The sequence below is a fragment of the Piliocolobus tephrosceles genome, chromosome 9 (genome assembly GCF_002776525.5).
Source record: "Piliocolobus tephrosceles isolate RC106 chromosome 9, ASM277652v3, whole genome shotgun sequence".
Lineage (NCBI taxonomy): Eukaryota > Metazoa > Chordata > Mammalia > Primates > Cercopithecidae > Piliocolobus > Piliocolobus tephrosceles.
Genome location: NC_045442.1, coordinates 125,737,128 through 125,764,418, shown reverse-complemented (window position 1 = coordinate 125,764,418; position 27,291 = coordinate 125,737,128). Strand labels below are relative to the sequence as shown.

Below are 27,291 nucleotides of genomic sequence, written 5' to 3'. Positions count from 1 at the left end.
TTAGTGGTAGAACCTGCACCAGAATCCTGGTCTCCTAGTTCCTAATTTTCCCCTACATAAAGAACCTCCTGCATGAAATTTTATCAACAAAGCTACTTTTCCTAAAAAATCTTGAATGTATCCACACAATTCTACCTCCAGTTCTTTTTGGGGGAAAAATGTGCTGTAAAACTATACATGCTATTTTTGTGAAGCATGTTAAAATCCTTATTCCACAGACTCATGATAAAAACTGAAAACTTGACCACCTATTTAATCTTTTTCTTTGTTCTTATTCTTTTCCCCCTTCTTCCCTTAGTCAGTCATATTAAACTATTTGCAGTTCCTTTAATGTATCATGTTTATACATCTGTTCATTTGCTCATGCTATTTCTACTATCTAGAAAATGTACACTATTTCCTTTTTTGGCTTCCTTATTTGAATATCTTCTCAAATTTCAAGTATCTATATCTTCATGAAATCTTTCTTGACATAGCTCCGTCTCCATAAAATTGGTTATATCAGTGTACATCCACTATATCATGTTTTAGATACTCCTACACATTTATAATTTCTCTGCAGATTTTTCTTCCTTGTCTAGTCTGAGCTTGCTGTCTTTCTTTCTTTCTTTCTTTCTTTCTTTCTTTCTTCCTTTCTTTCTCTCTCTCTCTCTCTCTCTCTCTCTCTCTCTCCCCCCTTTCTCTCTCTCTCTCCCCTTTCTCTTTCTCTATCTCTTCCTTCCTCCCTCCCTTCCTTTCCTTCCTTTCTTTCCTTTCCTCCCATTCCTCTCTTTTCTCTCTTTCTGACATGGTCTGGCTCTGTCACCCAGGCTGGAGTGCAGGGGTGCAGTCTCAGCTCACTGTAACCTCTTCCCTCCAGACTCAAGCCGTTGTCCCACCTCAGCCTCCCAAGTAGCTGAGACTACAGGTACACTCCACCACGCCTGGCTAATTTTTGTATTTTTTTATAGAGGTGGGGTCTCACTTTGTTGCCCTGGCTGGTCTCAAGCTCCTGAGCTCAATCTGCCTGCCTTGGCTTTCCAGCATGCTGGGATTACAGGCATGAGCCACTGCGCCCAGCCTCATCTGAACTCTTTTAATATAGGGCCTGTTTCTCTGTAATAGAGACTTTTTGTAATTTGTCTTGATAAATCCAAGGTATAGCATGGTATTGGATGCATAATAGTCACCACTAATAGTTTTGTTTAGTGAATATATATACTACTAATCTGGGGGAGGAGAGAGATTTTTGTAAATTGTGTTCTGCTTGATTTTGTTGTTTTCAACTAATGGAATAAAGATACGGTTCTGTGATCTATTCATTTTGAAAGATTTTTTTTCAGTAAGGCAAAAGTGATTAAGCATAATGTATTTCTGTGTATAAAATTTTATTTAGAAGTTAAAGACTTTGCGAGGAAAAACATTTCAAATTATGTGTTATTGCTTATAGAACAAATTTAGTCCTTAGCTGAGAATACTTGTCAAAGGAGGTAAATAAATATTACATAATTATTCCTAACGCAAATTAGATACTCGGTGAACATTTGTTTCTATAGTAAATATGCTATAAATAGAGTTGTTCACTTTATGATTTTTTTTTCTTTCTTCATTTTAGCATTTATGACATTAACAGAGAACAGGACTGTGTCAAGAATTGTGAGGGTATACTTGGTGAAAATGAATTAAGACCACCCTCCCAGCTACATTCTCTCTTAGAGGAGATCGAGACAGGGTCCCTATCAGAAAAGAGTGGGTATTAAACTAAGTGCTATAAGTCATAAATTATGAATCCAGAATAGAATGATTAAAATGTTTTTAGTTTTAATTTAGATTATGTAAAACAAAGACTTTAAAAAATTATGATTTCTTAGCCGGACGAGGTGGCGGGCGCCTGTAGTCCCAGCTACTCCGGAGGCTGAGGCAGGAGAATGGCATAAACCCGGGAGGCAGAGCTTGCAGTGAGCTGAGATCCGGCCACTGCACTCCAGTCCGGGCGACAGAGCGAGACTCCACCTCAAAAAAAAAAAAAAAAAAAAAAATTATGATTTCCAGTACCTGTATTTTTTAAAAAATCATTAGTCCAAAAGTAATAGGTGATTCACTTTTCAAATTGTAACATAAAACATGTATGTTCCTCTATTTGTATCTTTTAAATTGTTGCATTTTTATTTGGTTTTTGAATTGAAGTATTTTAAATGGTAGAAGTAATACATGCAAGAAAAACCCATATGTATAAGTTTAAAAAATGTAAGTTCCCCTTGTATCCACTTTCCAATTTCAACAGCCATTGGTTGTTCCAATTTCAACAGCCATTGGTTGTTTAGCCATTATTAACAGTTTGGCTTCCCACCTTTCTTGGTCTTTTTCTGTATACTTTCAAACAAATTATTTATATATTTTTCAACCAAGTGGCATCATATAATGTAGCATATAATAGATATCTTTATATGCCAATATGTACAGATTTACCTTGTTTTTATTTAATAGTTGTTCCCTGTTGATGGCAATTAAGGTTATTGCCAGTATTTTCACTGTTAAAGATACTGATACACATGGAACACCTTTGTATGTGTGTGTGGTGTGTGTGTGTGTTTTAGTATTTTCAGGAATAGATTCCTAGAAATGAAATGGTTAATGAGTATGTGTATTTAAGGTTTTATTTAGGTCCTACCAAATTGTGCTCTAAGAAGTTACATTTATCTAAACCCAGATGTCCTTTAATATCTTCAAAGTAGAGGTAATACATTTTAGGATTAAGTAACAGTTTCTTCAGCAACTGTCAAATGGCTTACTTCGACTAAATGAAGGATATAGGCATCTTTAGTATTAATGAAGGGTTGCAACCCTTCTATAGGAAGATGTAGTCAGGAAAGTCATGGGGAGATGTACAAGAGCTAGTTGTTTTAGAATTTCTGTGACACCTAAGATGTTGACATTAGTTTATTTCATCATCTACTATCAGACCAGATGTTTCTAGAATGGAAGACCGTTACCTGTGATATGGCATCAGAAGTTGGTTTATAATTTTCTCATCTCTATTAGGAGTTAAAAAGAGAGACAAGTGTCTGAAACCAGTCTCACTCAGTATCTCTAAGGGATTTTGAGAAGGGGAAGAGGTTATTGCAGTTACTTTGACTAGAATCCAACCTATATCAAGCTTGACTTAACATTTAAGACTAAACTCACAAATGGAGGAATATGCCAAAAGCCAGGTAACTATAGGAAAACTCAATTTTCAGAGCTATTGTGATTGAACTTAACCTTTCTTACATGCTCTTTATTCGTAACTTAAGCCCTAAGGGATATACTTAATACTTTATAAGCAACCACTTTTCAGGTTACCTTCTTAGATTTTTAGGCTTCTTTGTGGTATAGCCCCCTCTTCATTTTAAAAGTCTAGTAGTCTTGAATGTTTAAATAAAGCTTGAGCATTACTCAGCAAAAACGAGACCATTTGTTCATAAAGTGTTTGTATTGTTTAGTGCACTAATTGGACTCTCAAGTGAAAGTGTATTTTGTAAAGAAGGGAGAGCATCAAATTTCTAGATGAAATTTTCATCTATTTTCTCATTTACTGAGCAGGAAACTTGTGCTTTCTTGAGAGTGTAATTGATGTCTTTATGAACCCATGAAAGATTTAAGATTAGCTACGATTTTCCAACAACTTTGCTTTTAACGTACCTCCGCTAACCATAAAATCACTGCTTTTATGCATATACTGCTATTTGGGGGATACTGGCCTAAAGTGGAAGCAGTTTTAACCATAAATAAATAGTTCTGGAAATAAAAATATATAAGCAAAAAATAATTTGGTGCTTGTTCCTCCTCCTTCGTTTTAAATCATTGACTTTATTTGTAGCTTTATAGGGAACAGTATTCCCCACACTGGTGTTAATGAAGTGTTCTGTGAGCATGTATTTGGGAAACCCTATATTAGTGTTTTTAATTGCACCATCTTTCCAGTTTTCAGTTCGTTATTGTGCGTTATGATGCTCAGAAATGAGGATGTATATAACTTAAATCTGTGCCTACCTATTAATGACTTATAGAATTTAGAGAAGTTGATAATCATAGTCTTCATTTCCAGAGTTACTTTGTAAAACATTTCTTTCAGTGTAAACGATATGTTTCTCAAATATTAGATCTTGGTCTATAGATAATTCAATTTCGAAAATTTCTTGCTTTTTTATAAACATCAAATATAAAGTTTCCAAAATTATTGTTTCTAAAGAATTCTTGGTTTGTGTTTAGGCTAACAGTACAGATTATTTGTAAAATGAATTTGAAAATGCTCAGGCTTGCCAGTTTGCTTTGAGTAATGTAGCTAATAAAGCTTTAATTTTAATTATTGTAACTGATGTTTTGCTATTTGCATCTATTCAGAATGTCCTTATTTTTTACAGCACTGGTATATTGAAGGAGAAAGTGAAACTGAGCAAAAGTAAAAGTAAACTTAGAATGAATATATAAATCATGTATATCAACTTCAGAATATTCATAAACATTTCATTCTTTTCTATTTACAGTCTTTCATTTTGATACTTGGAAGTTTATTAAAATATTTTAAAATATCTTGATAATTAAAGTATTAGGACAGTTTAGTCCAAATTTAGCTTACTAAAATGTCTGCTTTCATTTCTGAGATAGTCTAGTTTTTGTATATCGGTTACTTATAAGTTAATTTTGATTGAGATTCTTTTTTCTCTTTACTTTTCGAACTTTAATACATTTGGGATTTTTGATAAAAGTGGGAAGCCATATTACTGTACTTCATAACATTTATACTATATGACCAGTACTTCCAGTGCTATATAAATCATTCTCTTCTCCTTATTATTTATAAATACTGGGTTTGTAAAACCCCCCAACCTTAATAAAGAGAATAGAAAGAATACAAATAGGAGAATGAACAGTTAAAATGGTTAGATGCGACAGTGTTCTTAGGTCATTAGGCTCAGTTCTTGCTAAAGTAGAGACTTGTAAAATCAAAAGGCACAAAGAGTCAGTCAACATAATTACTGGATCCAGTTGGTAATTCTCAATTAGAAAACACGCCTCTCCTGGGAAGGGCGTATCACAGTCTCTCAGCACTATCTCACATGGGTGTGGTTTGAAAAAAGCACCTTCAAAAAATTGTAAATACAGCTCTGTTATATAAAATGAAAGTGATTTTATAATATAACTCACAGGATGTAAAACTCAATAGACTCTTCTCGGCTGGTAAGGAAATCCCAGAGATACAGTGATTTCTATTGTGTTTGGTGACTGGGCAATAATAGGTCCCTTAAAAGGAACCCAGCTGACTTAGGGATTTAATGAAAATATGTAAAGGGTAAGTTTATCAAGCGTGGCGTATATATTTAAAAAAAAAGAAGAAGAAGAAGATAGAAACGGAGGATAAAAAAAACTAAAGAATGAGAAATTGCTGTAAAAGTCTAAGCAGTTCCTGACCACCACTTTGACACTACAGTTGTATCCGCTTTTGACCAACTACAGTTATAGTACACAGCTTTCAATGGAAAGACATACAGGGTCTGGCAGGGCATATTTTAGCTCCTGTATTAAAAGTAATTCAGCCTCAGTTGTAATTTATTTAGGTTATTTTGCTAAGACAGTACAAATATTTCTTAGTTATATAGGAAAGGAATAGATGATGTTTTGAGTGATATTCAGTGTGTCCCACTTAACCCCATCCTTTGGTATCTGAAATAGCTGCGTTGTTTTTGTTTGTGTTTTACAGTTTTTGAGACAGTGTCCTTGAGTTCAGACTCTCTCTTCCAGAGGGCAGTTTCACTCCTCCATACATCTTACTTGGACTCTTCATCTGAGCATGGTTTTCAGTACAGTCAAGTGACTTTGGTGAAAAATGACATTTTCTTAAATGAGGTGAGGTGCTTGGTACGCACTGTGATGGTTTTGTTTTAGTTTTAAAAGAGGTAAACCCATCATTTTTGGTATATAAATCTAACACTTTTTAGCTATCATTTTTCAGACGAAGCAGATCCTTGGAAATAGCTACTTGGAAGGTAATTCTAGAGAATAGAAAAATAATGCATTTATGTTTAGTCTTATAGCAGGAGGAATTTAAATGATGCATTTTAAAAATTAATTTGCAAGACAAAATAGTAAGTTTATAGCATTTGGTTATTCTCTCTTTACACAGTACAAAACTTTTTACCGACAAAAAAAAGCAAGTAACTATACTCAGGAGGAACTTCAAGATACTTACGGGTTTCTTCTGTTCGATACCGAAAAGCAGGTAAGGGAATTAGGTTGTAGAAAATTAATGGTATCATTAGTCTTAAATATTGTGGTGCTTCCGTTCTGTAAGAGTTGTAAGATTACCAAATCATCAGTGTTTTTTGTTACTTAGTTTGGTGGCATATAAATGACATCAGTAAAAGCCAGTCATGAAGGAGATTTGATTTGATTTCTACAACTTTTCATGGTTTCTCTTAAATACGTTTAAGAGATTAAACATATTTAAGTTTTATCTTAAATACATTTGTGGCCGGGCGCGGTGGCTCAAGTCTGTAATCCCAGCACTTTGGCAGGCTGAGACGGGCGGATCACAAGGTCAGAAGATGAGACCATCCTGGCTAACGCAGTGAAACCCCGTCTCTACTAAAAAACATACAAAAAATTAGCCGGGCGTGGTGGCGGGCGCCTGTAGTCCCAGCTACTCGGGAGGCTGAGGCAGGAGAATGGCGTAAACCCGGGAGGCGGAGCTTGCAGTGAGCTGGGATCTGGTCACTGCACTCCAGCCTGGGCGACAGAGCGAGACTCTGTCTCAAAAAAAAAAAAAAAATTTGTAAGCTTAGGGTGCAATTTGGATTAAAACGGGTTTCTTTAGTGTCAGTAATGCCTTTTAATAGATTGAAGGGATATTTTTCCATTCTGGATCATCGTTTAATAGATACTTTGTTTCTTGTGGATATTTTTCTGGTTTTTGTTTCTTGTGGATATTTTTCTGGTTTAAATTACATGATTTGGGATAAATCAGATAAATCATGTAACTTAATAAACTTTGGCCTCCTGGTTAACTGAAATTCCTTCATTCAATATTTGAAGAGTGAAATCTGTATTGTTGCCTGTACCTAAATTATGGGAGAAGGAAAGGACCGTGTACAGGGTAGGTCTCCAAAGATACGTATGGCTTCCTAGATACATTTTAAATAATACCAGAGATCTAAAATAAGTCAAAGTTAGTGCTTCGATTAGGTTAATGGTCTATAAAGAAGGGGGGCAGATTTGTTTAGCAGATAATTAGCACTAACATATAATAAGGACTATATAGTAATACCAGAAGAGTTTATCCCTTTTTAACTTAATCATCTGAATTCAAATAAGATGCTCTGGGTTCTTACTAAAAATAACATTTGGCAGTAAGACATTTTGAAATTTCATGGTTCTAAAGCTGTAGTTGGAAAATAAGTCTTCTCGTGGACTTACCTGTGACCCTGCTTAATTTGGTCTTGCTGACATTTTTGTTAATTGAAATGGTAAAATTCTGTGAAAATTTTGGGCCATTAATCAAAATACAGATTGCTTTGAATAAGTTTTCTTTGTGCCCTGAGTACCTACAGTGAACAGACTATTTATTTTAAAGCTTATAGATTAGGCCAGATGCAGTTGTGCCTCATACCTGTAATCCCAGCATTTTGGGAGGCTGAGGTGGGAGGATTGCTTGAGCCCGGGAGTTTGAGATCAGCCTGGGAAACATAGTGAGAACCTGTCTCTATCGTATTATAAAAAATAAAACTTAAAAAAAAAAACAGACTTACAGATTATAGCATTATTTCATTGCCGCTTCAAAGACTGAAGCAAAGTTATCTTTTGTTTAAAGGCAAAATTGGTATGTCAGCGTGGACTCCGTGTTGGCAGCAGTGCTGTTACCACTCTGGGTGATCCAGCCAAAGGTAAGCCTGTAAAGCAAAAAGAATCTCAAAAAAAAGTCTTCTTTTACAAGATGAAGTTAGGTTTCATTAGGTTTATAAGATATGTATATTAAAAGCCAGTTTCATTAAATGTCAAACAGCTCATAATGTTTAGATTTCTAAATTTAAACATATGAATGAGATTTGAGTTTAAAACTTGACAGTATTTTTCAGTGTCAAGAGATTGGTATTGTCTTGAGAATGTCTTCTAAATTATCACAATGGCAATAAGAATAGACACTAGATAGAACTGACCAAACTTGGCAACCATGGAATGTGAGGGTAAGAGAAGAAATAATCAAATATAAGCTTTTAAACTTATACTACAATGATAATTATTAATAGAAAAGTGGTACATAAGAAGAGAAGCAGATTAGTAGAGAAGCTGATGAGTTAAAAAGAAAAATGTTATCTAATTATCACGAATATGAATTAGCACTAACTTTTTTTAAGATTCAGTTTCTTCATGTGTAAAACAGATTAAACTATAGAGTTGTTGGGAGGATTCAATGAGACTGTAAAGTGTTTAGCCCAGGAGTTTGCACCTAATAAGTTCTCAGTAAATGGACAGTACTACTTTTATGAGTTGAATTTGAGAAATAGTGAGATTTTCATAAGTGTTTCTGAAAGATAGCCTATAGGTCATAAAGGGATCAGAACTACATTCGGGGCTGGGGTTGTGGGACTGGAGTGTGAACTGAAGCTAAGACATTGTTAGTGGGATGGCATGAAAAAAAAGATGGCAAAAACAGAACTTTTGGGTCATTAATGGGACCAGCATGTGGGGAGGTACAGCGAGGATAGAACGAGGAAGTGTCAAGAGCAGTCTGTTGCATGGAGACTTAGGAAATAGAGTTTCACAGATAGCAGAAAGATCTCACGAAGAGGGGTATTTAGCAGTGCCAGGTACTATGTAGAATGTGGAGATCAGAACTGAGAAAGATTATTGTCATGGCTAGATTCCTGCTGACCTTTAAAAAAAATGCTTTATTGAAATATAATTTCACAATTATAGAATTCACCCGTTGTTTAGTGTAGTCCCATAGTTGGGTAACCATCATAACAGTCAATTTTAGACCATTTTTATCACCCAAAAAGGAAATCCCATGGCCATTAGCGGTGACTCCCCATTCTCTACCGTCCCCGCTCTAGGCAACCACCAGTCTATTTTCTGCCTTTATAGATTTGCCTATTCTAGACATTTCATGTAAGTGGAATCATATCATATACGGTCTTTTTTGAGTAACTTCTTTTAGCATGTTTTTAAGGCATATTGTAGCATGAACCAGTAGTACTTCATTCCTTTTTATGATGGAATAATGCAGTCCTGCAGCACTTAACAATGGGGATACGTTCCAAGAATTGCATTGTTACGTTAGGCAGTTTTTTTTTTTTTTTTTTGAGACGGAGTTTCGCTCTGTCGCCAAGCTGGAGTGCAATGGCGCGATCTCAGCTCACTGCAACCTCCACCTCCCTGGTTCAAGTGATTCTCCTGCCTCAGCCTCCTGAGTAGCTGGGATTACAGGCATGCACCACCATGCCCAACTAATTTTTGTATTTTTAGTAGAGATGGGGTTTCACCATGTTGGCCAGGATGGTCTCAATCTCCTGGCCTCATGATCTGCCCTCCTTGGCCTCCCAAAGTGCTGGGATTACAGGTGTGAGCTACCACGCCCGGCCGCAATTTTTTACTCATGTGAACATCACAGAGTGTACTTAGAGACACCTAGAGGGTATAGCCTACTACACACCTGGGCTATATGGTATAGCCTATTGCCCCTAGGCTACAAACCTGTACAGCATGTTACTGTACCAAATACTTCAGGCAGTTGTAAAATAGTGGTGTGTGTTTGTGTATCAAAACAGAAAAAGTACAGTAAAAATATGGTATTACAAACTTATGGGACCACTGTCCAAACTTTATGCAGTCTGTTGTTGACCAAAATGTTAAATGGTACAATGCTGTATTCTGTTATGTGGCCATACCATATTTTCTTTATGCATTCATCAGTTCATGGACATATGGGTTATTTCTACTTTTGGGCTATTATGAATAATGGTTCTATGAACATGCATGTACAAGTTTTTGGGTGGACCTAGTTATATATGTATCTTTGATATATAATGAGTGGAACCACTGGGTCATATGATAACTCTATAAAACAAAAAAAATTAAAGTTTACATTCAACTCATCTTCTGAGGGACATTAAAAGTGATAAATTCATAACCCTAATAACACTGCATACAACGTTTTTTCTTCTCTCCTATTTTTTCACCCCACTCTCATTTCATTATGAAAAATTCAAACATAGGCCGGGTGTGGTGGCTCAAGCCTGTAATCCCAGCACTTTGGGAGGCCGAGACGGGTGGATCACGAGGTCAGGAGATCGAGACCATCCTGGCTAACACGGTGAAACCCCGTCTCTACTAAAAAAAAATACATAAAACCCAGCCGGGCGTGGTGGCGGCGCCTGTAGTCCCAGCTACTCAGGAGGCCGAGGCAGGAGAATGGCGGGAACCCGGGAGGTGGAGCTTGCAGTGAGCTGAGATCGGGCCACTGCACTCCAGCCTGGGCGACAGAGCGAAACTCTGTCTCAAAAAAAAAAAAAAAAGAAAAAGAAAAATTCAAACATAGAAAAAATAAAGAACATAGTGTAATTAATATACCCATCACCAAAGTTTAGCAAATAATATTATGCATTATTGGCTGAGTGCGGTGGCTCACGCCCGTGATCCTAGCTCTTTTGGAGGCCACGGCAGGTGGATCTCTTGAGGCCAGGAGTTCCAGACCAGCCTGACCAACACGGCTAAACCCCCCGTCTGTACTAAAAATACAAAAATTAGCCAGGCATGGTGGCGTGCACCTGTAATCCCAGCTACTCAGGTGGCCGAGACTTGAGATTGCCTGAACCTGGGAGGCAGAGGTTGCAGTGAGCCGAGATCACGCCACTGCACTCCAGCCTAGGCAACAGAGTAAGACTCTGTCTCTGAATATAAATGTATATAAATATATATATATATAAATATAAACATATATATACACATACACATATTGCATTATTTGCTTCATTTGTTTAATTTTTTTTTCGGAGAATTTGAAAGTAAATTACAAATAACCACTGCATCTTACATCTCAAAACAAAAAAAAGACATTTTCCTGCATTCCTACAGTCTTATGATTTCATTGCTGATGTTTGAGAGGCTGGCTTCAGTAGAGTGGTGGAAGTAGAAACTGGATTGTTCCTGACACATACACATTCTTCAAAAACACATGCGCTGGGGTTGATAATAAAATTAACACTACGGCCGGGCGCGGTGGCTCAAGCCTGTAATCCCAGCACTTTGGGAGGCCGAGACGGGCGGATCACGAGGTCAGGAGATCGAGACCATCCTGGCTAACACGGTGAAACCCCGTCTCTACTAAAAATACAAAAACTAGCCGGGCGAGGTGGCGGGCGCCTGTAGTCCCAGCTACTCAGGAGGCTGAGGCAGGAGAATGGCATAAACCCGGGAGGCAGAGCTTGCAGTGAGCTGAGATCCGGCCACTGCACTCCAGTCCGGGCGACAGAGCGAGACTCCGCCTCAAAAAAAAAAAAAAAAAAAAAATTAACACTACTACTTACATGTGTTTTATAGTTTTTGGCTTGACTAGAACTGGATAATTTTGTGTGTAATAATACTTTCAATTAATAATAGTTTTTAAAGCTTATTGATCTTTTAAATCTTCATGAGCACCCTGTGGTGTTTGTGTCTGTGACTCAGGCCCACCCTCCCTACCTGAGTGACTTATTCTTACCTGGAACCCAAGCTTCCGACCACAGAATCATCGCTCTTTTCCACCGTATCAGTTTTCTCACCCGTTGTCTCTTATGTTTTGAAAGAGGTGCCTCAGTTGAGGAATACCCCTGAAGCCTGTCCTTTCCTCCTCGTTTTTCACTGCTGCTGCCTTGTTGGAATCCTCCTCTCCGGTCTTAACTATCACAGTAGCTTTCTTTCTAATTGGTCTTCTTGCTTCTACTTTCTCCTCTCTGGTGGGCAATCTGCTGCTTAATCTATATTTTATACTTTTACAGGTGTATACATTTCCAAATACTCCGACTATCTTCATCCAAGACCATGGTATCATGGGAAATCTGGTTATGTTGTAATTTTTAATATAATTAAGGTAAAGCCTAAATGTGCTGTTATGTGATTTCCTTTTAAAGTTTAAGGTTATCTACCTTTGATATTCTCTGTAGATCTTAGTTGAACATAGTCCTCACCAAAGTTAGCTATCCAAATTCAGGAAAAGCAAAACTATTTTTCCTTTTCTTTAAAAACAAAACTTTTTAATTCATTTACTAGATTGTAAACTTTTTTTTTAACTTCAAAAATAAAGGGTATGCAGGGAAAAATCTTCCTCTCACCTGTCAGAGCTACTTTTTAAACATGAAATAACAGAAAACAAGTAGCTGCTTATAAGATGACGTGATTACACTTATAAAAGATGAGTTTAGAAAACAACATTCATTGTCTAATTTAAATGGTCAATAGATTATTTTCTTTTTCCGTAAGACATCCAGCTTCACAGCTTCATGTGCCACCTAGAATTGATGATGCCACAAATCCTTGAATGTCCTAAATGGTACTGTTTAAGTGAATCATGCAATTTGGAATTTTCACCCAAACAGAAGGGAAACTGATTTTAGATGTGATTGGGCTCCTTGAGGACATTTCTGTGGTCTCGTTATATTGTTTTTGTTTTAGCTTTCTTACTATCTTAAATTCTTTGGTTATCAGCCTAGCACTAACTGACCTTTAATTAAAAAAAAAAAAAAAAAGCATGTGAACTCTTAGTATTGTGAAGTTCTCAAGAAAGTGGAGGGAGAGGCTGTGCTCTGTGGCTCACGCCTATAATCCCAGCACTTTGGGAGGCCGAGGCAGGTGAGGTCAGGAGTTTGAGACCAGCCTGGCCAACATGGCGAAACCCTGTCTCCACTAAAAGTGTAAAAAAATTAGCCTGACGTGGTGGCGGGTGCCTGTAATCCCAGCTACTTGGGAGGCTGAGGCAGGAGAATGACTTGAACCTGGAAGGCGGAGATTGCAGTGAGCCAAGATCACGCCACTGCACTCCAGCCTGGATAACAACAACAAAAAACTCCATCTCCAAAAAAAAAAAAAAAATGATTGGGGAGTAACATTGCTTTGAGGTACAATCAGTAGTTTTCCTCCCTTAATCTTTCTTCTCTTGCTCTGTGATGAGTGCTGCAGAAAGTATGCCTACTAATGTGGATAATGAGCATTTCATTTTTTACTTAGATTATGCCTAAGCCTTGGTTTCTTGCCACTGGCTGGAGATTGCTGTTTTTGCCTCTGTGCTCTCATCTTCATTTTATTTCACAAAATCGAGCCACACAGCACCATAAAATGTTTGATGAGGGGGTGGTAGGGGTGGTTGGTTACTGATAAGTACTTTTTATATTTTTTGGCTTAATGGTGGTTTGGCCTTCGGTGGGTCTGTAAATGAAGAGGCAGGACATAACAACAAAAACATCTTCTTTTTTAAAAAGTAATTATATTCTTATAAAACTTAAAATTGCCTATAGTCCCATATCCCATTTTGATATATTTGTTGGGGTATATATTGTGTATTTTTATTTTTTCCTATATATTGAGTTATTAACCCATGAAAAGAGTTTGTATATACTTATATGCTATTCTTTTTTAACTTAATAACATCTTGTGAACATTTTCTTATGTCATTGTATCATTCCAAACAGCTTTTAAAGTCATTGCATATTTCATCATAATGGTAAACTTGGCTTACTTGCTTTTTTTTTTTTTTTTTTTTTTTTTTGAGGCAGAATCTTTCTCTATTGCCAGGCCAGAGTGTAGTGACACAATCTCAGCTCACTACAACCTCCACCTCCTGGGTTCAAGCAATTCTCCTACCTCAGCCTCCCAAGTGGCTGGGACTACAGGTGTGCGCCACCATGCCCAGCTAATTTTTTCGTATTTTTAGTAGAGACAGGGTTTCACCATGTTGGCCAGGATAGTCTTGATCTCTTGACCTCATGATCTGCCCACCTCTGCCTCCCAAAATGCTGGGATTACAGGTGTGACCCACTGTGCCCAGCTGCTTGCTTTTTTCTTCTTTTTTTCTTTTTGTTTTTTTTTTGTTTTGAGAGACACGTAACCCTTGATGGAGAGAAATCCGTAATGGAAAATACTGCTGACCGTTTAGTGACCAGGACCAGCTGGCTGCTAAGAACTTTGCTACATATTTGCTTCTTGTTAACTTGCTGGGCCCTGGCATAATAGAAGTATCTCAGTTTATAATTTACAACTGATCATAGTTCAGATTGGAAACTCATCTTTTGAAATTTTAGATTTTGTCCTCTTTACAGTCACCAAAGAGCCATTCAATGACCATAACATAAAAGATGGTGGGGTGTAGTTTTTCTTTTAAGGAAATGGCTCTCTTAAATTTAGGGTGATTCGTATATTTCTTTGATACTGTGATAAAAACTGTGGATATTTGTCTCAGACGCCCAAATGTCCAAGATTTTTAAATACATTTTTAAGGGTTCATGGATAATTAAAACTATTTTTGGCCTTAAGATAATTGTTTTTCTAAGAAGTATAGTTCTTAATACAGTTACTGTTAGGGGACACATATCTGCATCCTTGTTAGACTACTACTAAATGATTAATCTTTACTAGAGTAAAGATTATTGCTATTTGAAGGCATCTGATTAGTTTTAATATTTTCATTCTAGGGAAAAGTCAAGTCTGTGTCTGAGAATTATACAACTAACTATACTAAGCCATCTTCTGGCTATGATTGCCACGTGTCTGAAAATACTAACAAGGTTTCTAACAAGACGAGTCATTTTCGTGCCTTTGAACTGAGTCAGGTATAGTCACCTGTGAATGAATAACACCCAAGATATATTTGGGTGTTATCTGGGTGTGATTATTGAGTCTAATGTGTTAAATTTCAGGGCTGGGTGGGGTTGAGAAAAACTTGGTACATATGCAATTCCATAGTGCTACTACCCTGATAATACTTATTTTTCTTCTTGCAGTATTACTTTTACGAACTTTCAGGCAACACTGTTATTGAGCGACCCAGACAGATCTGTCCTTATGTAATTGTAGCTTTTCAGTACAGGGAACCTAAAACTATGGCACCGCCAGCTCATAAAAGCATGTAAGTAATTATGTGCATGCTTTGTTTTACTGAATTTGTTTCTTTTACTCTTGTAAAAATATTCTTTCTTTTTTTTTTTTTTTTCTGCTAGACTTGAACGCAGCGAAAATGGTAAGAAATAATTCATTGATCCTTTTAGGTTTTTGTTTTTCTTGAGTAAATGTTTCATCATAAATAATCGGTTTCTTTCTTACCTTCATTTCTTGAAGTTCTCATGTCTCCGTGGAAAGGGAAATTAATTGTTCAAGACCGTATGCTATGTGATATAACTCTTTGGTCCACTTATGGTGCAATGATTCCAACACAGCTGTAAGTATTAAATGTTATGTCCTTTACTAATGCTTATATTACAAGTTTTGGGGTTTCCCCCTCTTCATTTCAAGGGTGGCGTTGGTGTAAAATACAGCAACTGTTATTGATTTTAGATGAGGGTACATTTGGGTAAATGTATGGCACACAGGGTATGACATAGGAAACCTAAATTCTAACTTATTAATGGGAAAATGACCTCTTGGGATAAATTAAACTATTTGATACTAGAAATTTGACCTTCCCCAAGAAATAAATCAGATTTGCCTGATAGCAAATATAGCAGATTATAGCCACTTAATATTATTTTTATTAACATTTTGCAGTATCTGAGTTTCAAATTTTAACATGATTCTCTTAGAAAAGTATTAGAGGAGCTGTTACATGTATTTACGTTAAAAGCAATTATCACGATTAATATTTTCTTCTGGGGAACTGTGAAGAACATCTTAGGAAATCTTTTTTGTTCAGCCTGTTCTTAGTTTGTACCCCAAACCATTAAGAAATAGTCATAGTTTAATTGAAATACAAGGTGAAAACTGATGTGTTGTATAGGATTCATTTTTTTTTCCTATCAGCCTTTTTTAAGAAGAGGTAGGAGTATAATAACCCACAATATAAAAATTATGTGAATAAGCAAATAGGAGAGGAGGGGAAGTTCTTCCTCATTATAGAGTGCAACTAATAAAGGTGGAAAGATTGATAAATTAGAAAATCAGCATTTGACAGCACCGCAATAATCAACCAGTGTATGCTAAAAACAATTGTAAGTTTAATAATATTTGCATATCTTACAATGTTTCCCCACTACTTGCTTGTTAATCACAAAGGAAAAAAAATGCAGACCTACCAGTGGAGTAAACTGCCAGATACCATCTTAACTAAGTGGTTAAGTTAATGATAGACCTATGCTGATTAAGGAGCATTCTGCAAAATCGTCTGTATTTTTCAAAATATCCAAGTCATTGAAGTACAGAAAGACTGAAAAACTGTTCCAGATTAAAGGAGACTAAAGAGACATGATTACTGAATGCATTATGGTATCTTGGATTGGAAATTGTTTTCTTTTTCTGTGAAGGAACTTAGTGAGACAGTTGGCAGCATTTGAATAAGATGTAGGTTAAGTCATAGTATCGTATCATTGTGAATGTGTTGGTTTTGCTTGTTGCTTTGGGGTTGTATAAGAAAATTTCCTAGGGTCCAGGCACAGTGGCTCACACCTGTAGTCCCAGCACTTTGGGAGGCCGAGGTGAGCGGATTGCCTGAGATCAGGAGTTGGAGACGAGCCTGGCCAATGTGGTGAAACGCCGTCTCTACTAAAAATACAAAACTTAGCTGGGCATGGTGCCACATGCTTGTTATCCCAGCTACTTCGGAGGCTGAGGCAGGGTAATTACTTGAACCCGGGAGTCAGAGGTTGCAGTGAGCCGAGATCACACCACTGCACTCCAGCCTGGGTGACAGAGCCAGACTCCATCTCACACACACAAAAAAAGGAAAAAGTAGTCAGGAAATAACTCTTAAATAGTATAATTTTTTAAAATTCCTTATTCCTGTATACATAATTTTTTTGACACATCTAGATATTTTGTCTGTACCAAAAATACATGTATTTAGAAAATGTGAACATATTTGCAGACCATGGTTTATGGGTCATGTATTTGAAAATCTGTCCTACTTAAAAATACACATATTGTTTAACCTGGAGCTTATCAATTTAAGGTCTTTTTTGTGGTTATATATTTTTTTACATTTATATTAGAAAACTAAAGCTTATGAAAATTTAGATCCACTATTTATTATTCTGGTTGATATTGTTGTGTTATTTTTTAGACCACAAGAACTAGATTTTAAATATGTAATGAAAGTGTCTTCCTTGAAAAAAAGACTACCAGAGGCTGCCTTTAGAAAACAGAATTACTTGGAGCGGAAAGGTCTGTTGAAATGTAATAACACGCTGCTTGTCCTGAGCTTTGTTCTGGTTATTTTCTGCTCTATTCCAAACATTCAAACATGCACACTTCTATTTCATCATAAGTGACTCTTAAAAGAGTCTATTGTGAGAAAGTTGTAGAGTTACTATTTTCTTCAGTTCCTTGGAAGCCAACTAGAAACTGCAAGGTAGTTTTATCTAAGATGACAAAGACTAGCTTTAATCTAGAAATACTGATACAATTAAGCAAACAGATATTAAAAGCATTTGGAAACTTGTAACTATTCCTCTCAAGGAGGATAGAGTTTTTGTTGGTTTTATTTATAGACGTACTTTTAAACTCAAAGAAAAACCGTGAGAAGGGAGTTTCTTGGTCATTTAGGTTAATTCATGGAGCACTGATGTTTATTCATGTAGTATGTATTTGTATTTGTCTTGTTACTAAGAGCATTGTTTTAAAATAACTGTTTTGATGATGTTTTATGAAGGAGTTTTATAACCAAGAACAGTAAATGATAAAGGTTTTTGAGTAGTATTTCTATTCTTTCATTTTTGCAACATATAAAATGAACAAATTGACTATAAGTACATAATAGCATATTAAAAATAAGAAATGTTTTTCTGGTTTTCTCTACAGTCTGTTTTCAAGATTTGTTCTTCAATTTGTATGAGGTAGAACTGTCAAACAGACAAGGGGAAAATATAGATAAATTAACAGAATATATTAAAAACAAGCAATTGGTAAGAATCACTAATTTAAAATATTATTATTATTTTTTAAATTGATATGTATGTATTAGTTGTGTCTAGATGGAATCATTTTAATTTGCTGTAAGGAGTTTCATGTTTAATATGTATTTATATATTATTGATGTAATACAGTATCTGTGGGGTTTACGTTCCAAGACCCCCAGTGGATGCCCAAAACTGTGAATAGTACTGAACCTATGTATACTGTGTTTTTTTCTATACATACATACTTATGATAAAGTTTAATTTATAAATTAGGCACAGTAAGAGATGAACAAAAATAATAAAATGGAATATTACAACTATATACTGTAAGAAAAGTTATATGAGTATGGACTGTCCATCTCAAAATATTTTATTTATTATACTGTACTTGAGTACTACTTGTGATGAGTGAGGTAGGTGGTGCAGGCATTATGAAGTACTATTATTGGCCTACTGGGTGGGCAGCATCTACAGCATGGATACACTGGACAAAGGGATGATTCACGGCCGGGCGTGGGGCTCACGCCTGTAATCCCAGCACTTTGGGAGACCGAGGTGGGCAGATCACGAGGTAAGGAGATCAAGACCATCCTGGCTAACATGGTGAAATCCTGTCTCTACTAAAAAATACAAAAAAATTAGCTGGGCATGGTGGCAGGCACCTGTAGTCCCAGCTACTCGGGAGGCTGAGGCAGGAGAATGGCATGAACCTGGGAGGCAGAGCTTGCAGTGAGCCTAGATTGCACCGCTGCACTCCCCTCCCGCCTGGGTGACAGAGCAAGACTCCGTCTCAAAAAAAAAAAGATGATTCACATACTGGGTAGGAGGGGCAAGAAGCAAGGATACAAAATAGTTCCTAAAGTCTGGCATGGCAGATCACATCTATAATCCCATTACTTTGATAGACCAAGGTGGGAGGATCGCTTGAGGCAAGGAGTTTGAGACCAGCCTGGGCAACATAGCAAGACCTTATCTCTACCAAAATAAAAAAATTTTAATTTTTTTTTTTTTTTTTTTTTTTTTTTAACTAGCCAGGCATAACCGCCTGTACCTGTAGTCCTGGCTACTCTGAAAGCTGAGGTGGGAGGATAGCTTGAGCCCAGGAGTTCAAGGATGCAGTGAGCTGTTGCTGTGCCACTGCACTGCAAACTGGGTAACAGAGTGATACCCTGTCTTTCAAAGAAATAGGCTCTTAAATCGTAGCTCCCGTAAGTCAAGGAGCTTAGGAGACTCTAGAGGAGGCAAGTATGTAAATCATCATATGCCATACAACACAGAGACTCTCATAGAATCTTTTTGAAAACTCAAAGTAGTGATTCTTTTTGTGAGTGAGATATTAGTGTCATAACTTTATTGTAGTGTAATCATTGGAAAAGTCTGATTTTGTATATTCATTGTGATTAAATAATGATTTATATTTGTAGCCTTACCACCTCTTTTGAAATGTTTTATTCTGTAAAATGGTATATTTTGTTTAGGTGCTTTAACTGAAAAATTATTGTACAGATATTGGATTTTATCTTTTATGTGTATATAGATGTTTGAAGTGGTAAGCAGTAGAAAAGAAAAGCTATTAAATTCATGATTTAGAACAACAGCTTTTAGACAACAGCTGCTGCCCGGGGACAAAACTGCCCCAGTTACTGAAAGCATTAAAATTTCAAGACTTTTTTCTTGAGCTCAAGAGTCCACTGAAGACTCTGATAGAGGGAAACAAAAGAGAGGAAGAATTTATTTTCATCTGTATTTCTTGTTGCCCTGGAAGTTGATTATTTTCTATTATTTTCCATTTCTTAAGATGCTGTAGAAAGAAGTCTTTTATTGGATGGTATCTTGCGGTCTTTTTAGTTTCAGGGTTTTGGGATAATTTTCATGTAAATATGAGCTTAAGATGCTTCTTATAGGTTTGATTCATCTTGAGTTTATACTGGCTACATGGTAACATATTGGCTGTTTAAGCAGTGGTATGAAATGTCAGCTGTCTCAGTGAAGAAGTAAGGCTTTTCTGATTGATCTGCCATGTTCTTGAGCACTGTTCTAAAACTAACCCTTCATGTTCTGGTTATTTTATATAGCCCCAACAGGGCCAAGATTATTTCAGCTAAGGAATTTGAAGTTTCTGATACTGGGGACAGAATTACCCTGACTCCCATAACATGTGCAGAATTTTTTCTTTTCTTGAGGTCAATATTCACTAATGAGTATGGGTAGAGGGAGAAGAGAGGGATTGCAGAATATTCCTTCAGTTGAATTTTTCGTTTATATTTAAGGCAATCATCAAATGCTTAGAAGATCGAGGGTTTTTCATTTTACTTACATCATCAGCCTTACTATCAGAACCAGGTATGGACAACTGTTTTGGGAAAAAATATTTTTCATTATGTTTACTTCTGCTTTATAAGATCAACAACCTAACTTTTCTTTTTCTGATTCTCATTCTGCATAGATTTTAAAAATGGAGGCAAGCAGATGGGTCTGCATGGGTTACATTTATTTCATTCACCTCTGTCAGCAGGTAAGGGTACAGTGGTTTCCAGCTCACTCTGTCTGTTGGATATATTTAGTCCTCATCTGACTTGACCTCTTAGCAGCACGTGACACTGTTAACTGTTTTTTCCTCTTAAATATCTCTCTTCCCTTAACATCACTAGTTCGCCCTTCTTGACCTCCCTTGTAGGTTTATGCTTCCCTCTGAGCCTCAGTCCCATATCTCCACTTGTCTACTGACGTTGCCACTGAGATATCTCAAAGGTGCCTTAAATTCAACATGCCTAAAACTGAATTCATTTGTTATTGAATTTTGCCATCGTCTCTCCAGTAAATATGTCTCAGGCTCGGGGTCTTCATAGGTGCTGTTCTCCTTATCTGTACCTTATCTATTAGTCTTTTTCATATCAAGCCCATACATTCTTATGGTGATGTTGATCCACCCAGAGGACCAAATCTTGGTTCTTGGGGGCAAAAAAATACTACTCATACACTGCATAAACAGATACGCAGTGTATATGTGGCATTAAAATTTTGGAAGTCAATTTGGGGGAAAAATGGGTCTAAAAGGGCTGGGGAGGAGGATGACTAAAAAGATTGAGAAACACTAATCTAGTTTATTCTTCCTCCTATCTGTCAAGCTCGGCTTCACTATCAGTTTCTTCGTTCCCATCACGACTGTTTGCTCAACTTAGACCCCTATGCTTATTTATCATCCATATGGTTTAAATATTTATTTGTATAATTATTTAATGCCTGCCTTTCTTGTATTCTGCTGTATCCCTAGTGCGTAGCAATGCCAGGCACCTATAAAACAGTAAATATTTGCTAAACAAACAAATAAATGAGAGTTGGCCAGTCACGGCAGCTCACACCTATAATCCCAGCACTCTGGGAGGCCGAAGCAGGTGGATTTCTTGAGCTCAGGAGTTCTGAGACCAGCCCAGGCAACATGGCAAGACCCCGTTTCTACGAAAAATTAGCCAGGCGTGGTGGCTTGCACCTGTGGTCCCATCTACTTGGGAGGCTGAGGTGGGAGGATCGCTTGAGCCCGGGACGTGGAGGTTGCAGTGAGCCAAGATTGTACTACTGCCCTCCAGCCTGGGCAACAGAGTGAGACCCTTTCTCAAAAAAAAAAAAAAAAGTCACTTTGTTTTATAATTACGGTGTGTGTGTTTAAACATAAAATTCTATATAGTATTTATAAAGCTATAACCAATATAAAAATGTTTTTAAAGTTTTTTTTTTTTTTTAATTCAGTTACTGGCTAGGTGTGGTGGCTCATGCCTGTAATCCCAGCACTTTGGGAGGCTGAGGTGGGTGGATCACAAGGTCAGGAGATCAAGACCATCCTGGCCAACATGGTGAAAGTCTGTCTCTACTAAAATACAAAAAATTAGCTGGTCTTGGTGGTGCGTGCCTGTAGTTCCAGCTACTCAGGAGGCTGAGGCAGGGGAATCACTTGAACCCGGGAGGCAGAGATTGCAATGAGCCGAGATTGTGTGCCCCTGCACTCCAGCCTGGCGACAGAGCGAGACTCAGTCTCAAAAAAATTAAAAATAATAATAATAATAAAACTAGTTACTTAAAGCAGAAAGCTGTGCTTTCCTAGGCATCACTTCATTGCAACAAGCAAAGCATTACCCATGATAATAACGTAATTGGCAGTGGCTGTTTGTATTTTTCAAGCATTTATCATGTCAGGTTTTGTGGTGGCAGTAGTAGATTTAGCAATCCATAAAGTAAGTACTCTTATAACAATTTCAAAGGTGAAGAAACTCAGAGTTGAATTTGTTCATGGTCTAACAGCTAACTCCAGATCGGGCTCCTGTAAGATTTCTAATTTCTTTTTTTTTTTTTTTAGTTGTAAACTATAAAGTTTCAGATATTTCATTAAAAGATTTTAACAAAGCGAAAGATTAAAATTCTCACATAAATGTGGTATGAACTTGCTAAGTGTTTGCCTATATTTGTATCAGGTGAAGAAGCAAAAGAGTGGCCGGGCATAGTGGCTCAGGCCTGTAATCCCAGCACTTTGGGAGGCCAAGGCGGGTGGATCACTTGAGGCCATGAGTTGGAGACCAGCCTGGCCAACATGATGAAACCCCATCTCTACTAAAAATACGAAAATTAGCTGGGTGTGATGGCACATGTGTATAATTCCAGCTACTCAAGAGACTAAGACACAGAATTGCTTGAACCCGGGAGGCGGAGGTTGCAGGTTGCTGAGATCACACCACTGCACTCAAACCTGGGTGACAGAAGAAGACTCTGACTCAAAAAAAAAACACACACACACACAATAACAAAAAGACCAGAGTAATAACTTTAAAACAATTTAATTTATAAAAACTTTGAGCCCGGAGTGGTGGAGGCCTGTATTCCCAACACTCCAGGAGGCTGAGGCAGGCAGATCTCTTGAGCCCACTCATTCAAGACCAGCCTGAGCAACACGACAAATCCCATGTCTACAAAAAATACAAAAATTGTTATTTTGGTATCTGGCCACATTTTCCTTTTTACTGTTATTTGTCCTTCATTTCCTTTTTCTAGTAACTGCTGTAGTGCTAATGTATTTAACTAGAACTAACTTTGTGTTTCATTCTGAAGTTACTTTTCTTTAAAAAGAATGGTACAATTTTTATTTTCACTTACTAGGCCTTGAAGGCCCTTGTTTCTTGTGGCTTTATATTACTGACAACTCTGAAATTTTCTAAGATTTTATTACCCAGTTCATAGGGACCAGACCCTTTCTCTTTTTTTTCCCTTTTACTGTTTCCTTTATTCATTTGCATAAAAAGAAAAAATTAGCACTTCAGTCAAAGCATGGGCCAAGGAGAGGAGGTGAAACAGACCAGTCAGTTTTAGAAGTTTTTATTTCATTTGATAGAAAAGGCGATAAAATTAGCAGTAATCATTCCAGTGAGATTTCGGCATTTTTTAGGGCTTCTTTTTTCAGTTCAGTTGATTTGCACTAACTCATGAAAAGAATTTGAGGTGAGTTCAGTAAGGTAGAGCTACAGTAAGATAAATTTTAAAACAAAATAAGAAAAAGTACAAAAGCAAATCTGCCAGCTCTAAAGGCCAGTGGTACTGCTAAGATGGACCATTGAGTTCATGAGCTCCTTGTTAGTGAGATGGAGCTGGAGGCAGGGTTTAGTTTACTTGTTCTAACCTAGTGATTGCATGTCAGATGATACTTTTTCAGTTCAGTGTGCGCATGTGTGTGTATAATTTCAAATATACGGAGATATATTTGTTAAATGTATCTGTAAGTCTTCTATTAATTGCCATTTAGGTTGTCGTTTGAAAGACTGTAACATGTTTAACCATCACGTAATTTTGAAATCTAAAGCATTTTTTTCCAGAATGTTTTATTTTTAAAAAATAAACTTCAGATGTTTAATACATGTATATATATTTTAGGGGTAAAAGATTTGAAAATTGAAGATGACATCTCAATGAAGCTGATACCTATTTTGCCTGCCCTTAATTGTGCCCTGCTAGAAACAAAGAAATCACTTCCTGAAGAAAGAATCCATCCAAACACATTAGTAAAGCATTTCCAAGAACTGTACAAGGCGGACAGAAGCCCTTCATTGACTGTTGCTCCTCAGGATAGAATGAAAGACCCTACATTCTTGGGGAAACTGCCCAGTGGTTTTGACTTGATTCCTCCAGCTGAAAAGTGCCCTTCAGAGTCTTTAACTCAGTTGAACTCTTATTTTTCAGACCCCAGTGCTTACATTTTGGAAGTGTCTACTGCTTTGGAGTTGTTAGCAGAGCATCCTCAGTCTCCTTGTGTTTCAGACGGAATTTGTGATGCTGGATTTTCTTTAGTTATGACTCCAGATCCTGAATTTCTTGGCTCAGAGGCAGAAGTAAGAAAAGAAACTGAAACAAAAAAGGATTCTGAAGAAATGTTGAAAGCAAAGAAGAGATTTGTGGTTCCATTGAGTCCAGCGTCAAATCTGAGAGTGCAGCCCAAGAGGAAGGCCAGCATGCCACATGTGGTGCAGAGTAAAAAGGTGAACTTGTGCCACCCCCTTCCTAAAAGAACTGCTTGCAGAGCAGACAACAGCTCGAACTCTCCAACAACTCTTAAGTTAGTTAAAGGGCAGTTTCCTCAGAAAAGAAAAAGAGGTAAGCATGATTTATGTGGGTTATTATAATAATAGTTGTGGCCAGGCGTGGTGGCTTATGCCTGTAATCCCAGCACTTTGGGAAGCCGAGGTGGGTGGATCACCTAAGGTCAGGAGTTTGAGACCAGCCTGATCAACACGGTGAAACCCTGTCTCTACTAGAAATACAGAATTAACTGGGCGTGGTGGTGCGTGCCTGCAATCCCAGCTACTCAGAAGGCTGAGGCACAAGAATCACTTGAACCCAAGAGACAGAGGTTGCAGTGAGCCGAGATCACGCCATTGCACTCCAGCCTGGGTGACAAGAGCAAATCTCCATCTCAATAATGATAATAATTGTTGTATTCGATCCCTCTTGCTGTCTTGGTCCCTGTGGACTGCAGCTTTGCAGCATCAGTTAGAATTGCCATCATTTCTCTTCAGGCAATTGTGTGCCTCCTAATGCCTGACAAGCACTGATTGAGATAGCAACTGAAAACCAAGAAATAGGAAAGACCAAGATAACTCAAAAGCCTACCCACCACCAACATGTTATGTTCCACCTTGTAAAACCACTCACACGTGTATGTTCCATCCTAAGAAAGACGACCATCTAGTTTCTGTGCCGTCCTCTTCACAAATGGAGGTAGAAGAGGTTCTTCTAAAATCAAGCACATCAGTACCAGCAAACGGTGATAGCTGACAGCCTCAACACCTATAAAGAGGAGGAAATGCCTGGGCCCTCCAAAAGTAAAGTAATGTGGGGCAGAGTTTCTAATCCTTTATGTGTATCACAGGTTTTTATGTGAGCACCTGGATTCTTCATGTGGTTTTGATGCTCCCTGAAAATTGAGTGAGAATTGGAGTCTTGAGCCACTTAGTGTATTGGCAAATGTATTTCAGTGAACATAGCACAGCAAACCATATGACTTTGCCCTAGAGTCGTCTCAAATTGTATTTTACTGTTATTTCTCTAAAAGAGTAGGGAAGTATATGGGTGACCCCTTTGGAGAAGAAGGCAGCGCAGTATGGCTGAGGGGCCACTCAGTTGTGCCTGTGTCATCTCTGACTGTTCTCATGCCGTATTGTCAGAGCTGAGCAGCTGTGACAGAAACCACATGACCTTCAAAGCTGAAAGTATGGACTCTCTGGCCCCTCACAGAAAATGTTTGCCAAGCCAATCTGTAATATTTTGAATTTGAAAATGTTGGTGCCTAAAGAAGAAACATCTAGGATATGGTAATCCCAGGATTCTAAATAATTCAGAGTTTACCCTATGGAGTTTTTTTTGTTTGGAGTTTTCTGTCTTTGTTTAGAAACAGGTTTTCTCTGTCAGCCAGGCTGGAGTTGAGTGGCATGATCATAGCTCACTGCAGTCTCGAACTCCTGGGCTCAAGTGATCTTCCTGCCTCAGCCTCTGGAGTAGTTGGGACTACAGGGGTGCCCAACTAAGTTTTTAAATTTTTTTTGTAGAGATGGGGGTCTTACTATGTTTCCCAGGCTAGTCTTTGAACTACTGGCTTCAAGCGATACTCCTGCCTCAGCCCCCCAAAATGTTGGGATTACAGGCGTGAGCCACTGCACCCAGCCTTGGTTTTATCCTGTGGCTTCACAAATAGTGGTTTCTGGCTTATTGTGGCTTGAGGAATGGGGTGGAGATTTAGGAGGGTAAGTGGAAAGTATGGTAGTATAAAGCAGTGCACCAGACTGTACAACTCTGTAAAATAGATTCCAGGCCAACCATACTGCTCTGCATGAACCAATTTAAGGTATTGAATCAATTGTCTATAACTCAACATAAATTGTCACCGTTTCTCAAATGTTTTTAATTATATCCACTGTAAGAAATACGTTTGATATTATATTCCAGTACCTACAAATTCATACATGACTGGAACAAAAATTTCAAAAAAAATTATGTGTAATATAGTCTGATACCTTCTGTTCTGTTTCATTTAAGAGTTCTGGGCTGGGTGCAGTGGCTCGTGCCTATAATCGTAACACTTTGGGAGGCTGAGGTGGGCGGATCACTTGAGGCCAGGAGTTTAAGACCAGCCTGGTCAACATGGTGAAACCCCGTCTCTACTAAAAACACAAAAGTAGCCAGGTATGGGGGCGCTGGCCTGTAATCCCAGCTACTTGGGAGACTGAGACACGAGAATCTCTTGAACCTGGGAGGCAGAGGTTGCAGTGAACTGTATTGCACTCCAGCCTGGGTGACAGAGCAAGACTCCATCTCAAAAAAAAAAAAAAAAAAAGAAAGAAAGAAAGAATGAATGAATGAATTCCAGTTGTGACACATTGAATTTATTTTACAACCCCAAGGGTGGATTAATTGCATTCAGTTTGAGAAGCATGGTACTGAGTGTTCCATGTGAACAGAACAATCCCTGCAGGATCACTTTGTTTCATTTTTCTTTTCTTTTTCTCCCAAGACCTGGGTGTACTTGGGAATATCTTCCCTTTCTGTTTGTCCAAATATTAGAAAGTTTCCCCCTGGGTCTTGGTTGTCTAATCTTTTTCTTTTTAATTTAGTCTTAACTGTTTTCCTGATTTATTTTTATTTTACTTTTCCCTATGCTGAAGATTTTAGAAAA

The 27,291-nt window shown here is 37.5% G+C and overlaps 1 protein-coding gene across 10 annotated transcripts in view; it reads left to right on the top strand.

Moving 5' to 3' along the window:
- Positions 1-27,291, top strand: part of TASOR2 (transcription activation suppressor family member 2) — an 80,087-nt gene that overhangs the window by 22,634 nt on the left and 30,162 nt on the right. For 4 of the 10 annotated variants that reach the window (XM_023230506.3, XM_023230504.2, XM_023230505.2 and 1 more), the window contains 13 exons: positions 5,720-5,865; positions 6,143-6,238; positions 7,826-7,898; positions 11,991-12,082; positions 14,676-14,813; positions 14,985-15,109; positions 15,201-15,220; positions 15,319-15,418; positions 17,252-17,352; positions 17,989-18,092; positions 20,357-20,429; positions 20,533-20,601; positions 24,000-24,716. In XM_023230506.3, the coding sequence (XP_023086274.2) occupies positions 5,720-5,865; positions 6,143-6,238; positions 7,826-7,898; positions 11,991-12,082; positions 14,676-14,813; positions 14,985-15,109; positions 15,201-15,220; positions 15,319-15,418; positions 17,252-17,352; positions 17,989-18,092; positions 20,357-20,429; positions 20,533-20,601; positions 24,000-24,716 (1,854 nt within the window). Of the gene's footprint in view, positions 1-2,016; positions 5,866-6,142; positions 6,239-7,825; positions 7,899-11,990; positions 12,083-14,675; positions 14,814-14,841; positions 15,110-15,200; positions 15,221-15,318; positions 15,419-17,251; positions 17,353-17,988; positions 18,093-20,356; positions 20,430-20,532; positions 20,602-23,999; positions 24,717-27,291 lie in introns of those variants that run through there. The other 6 variants (XM_023230509.3, XM_026454795.2, XM_023230510.3 and 3 more) reach the window with 6 other exon arrangements.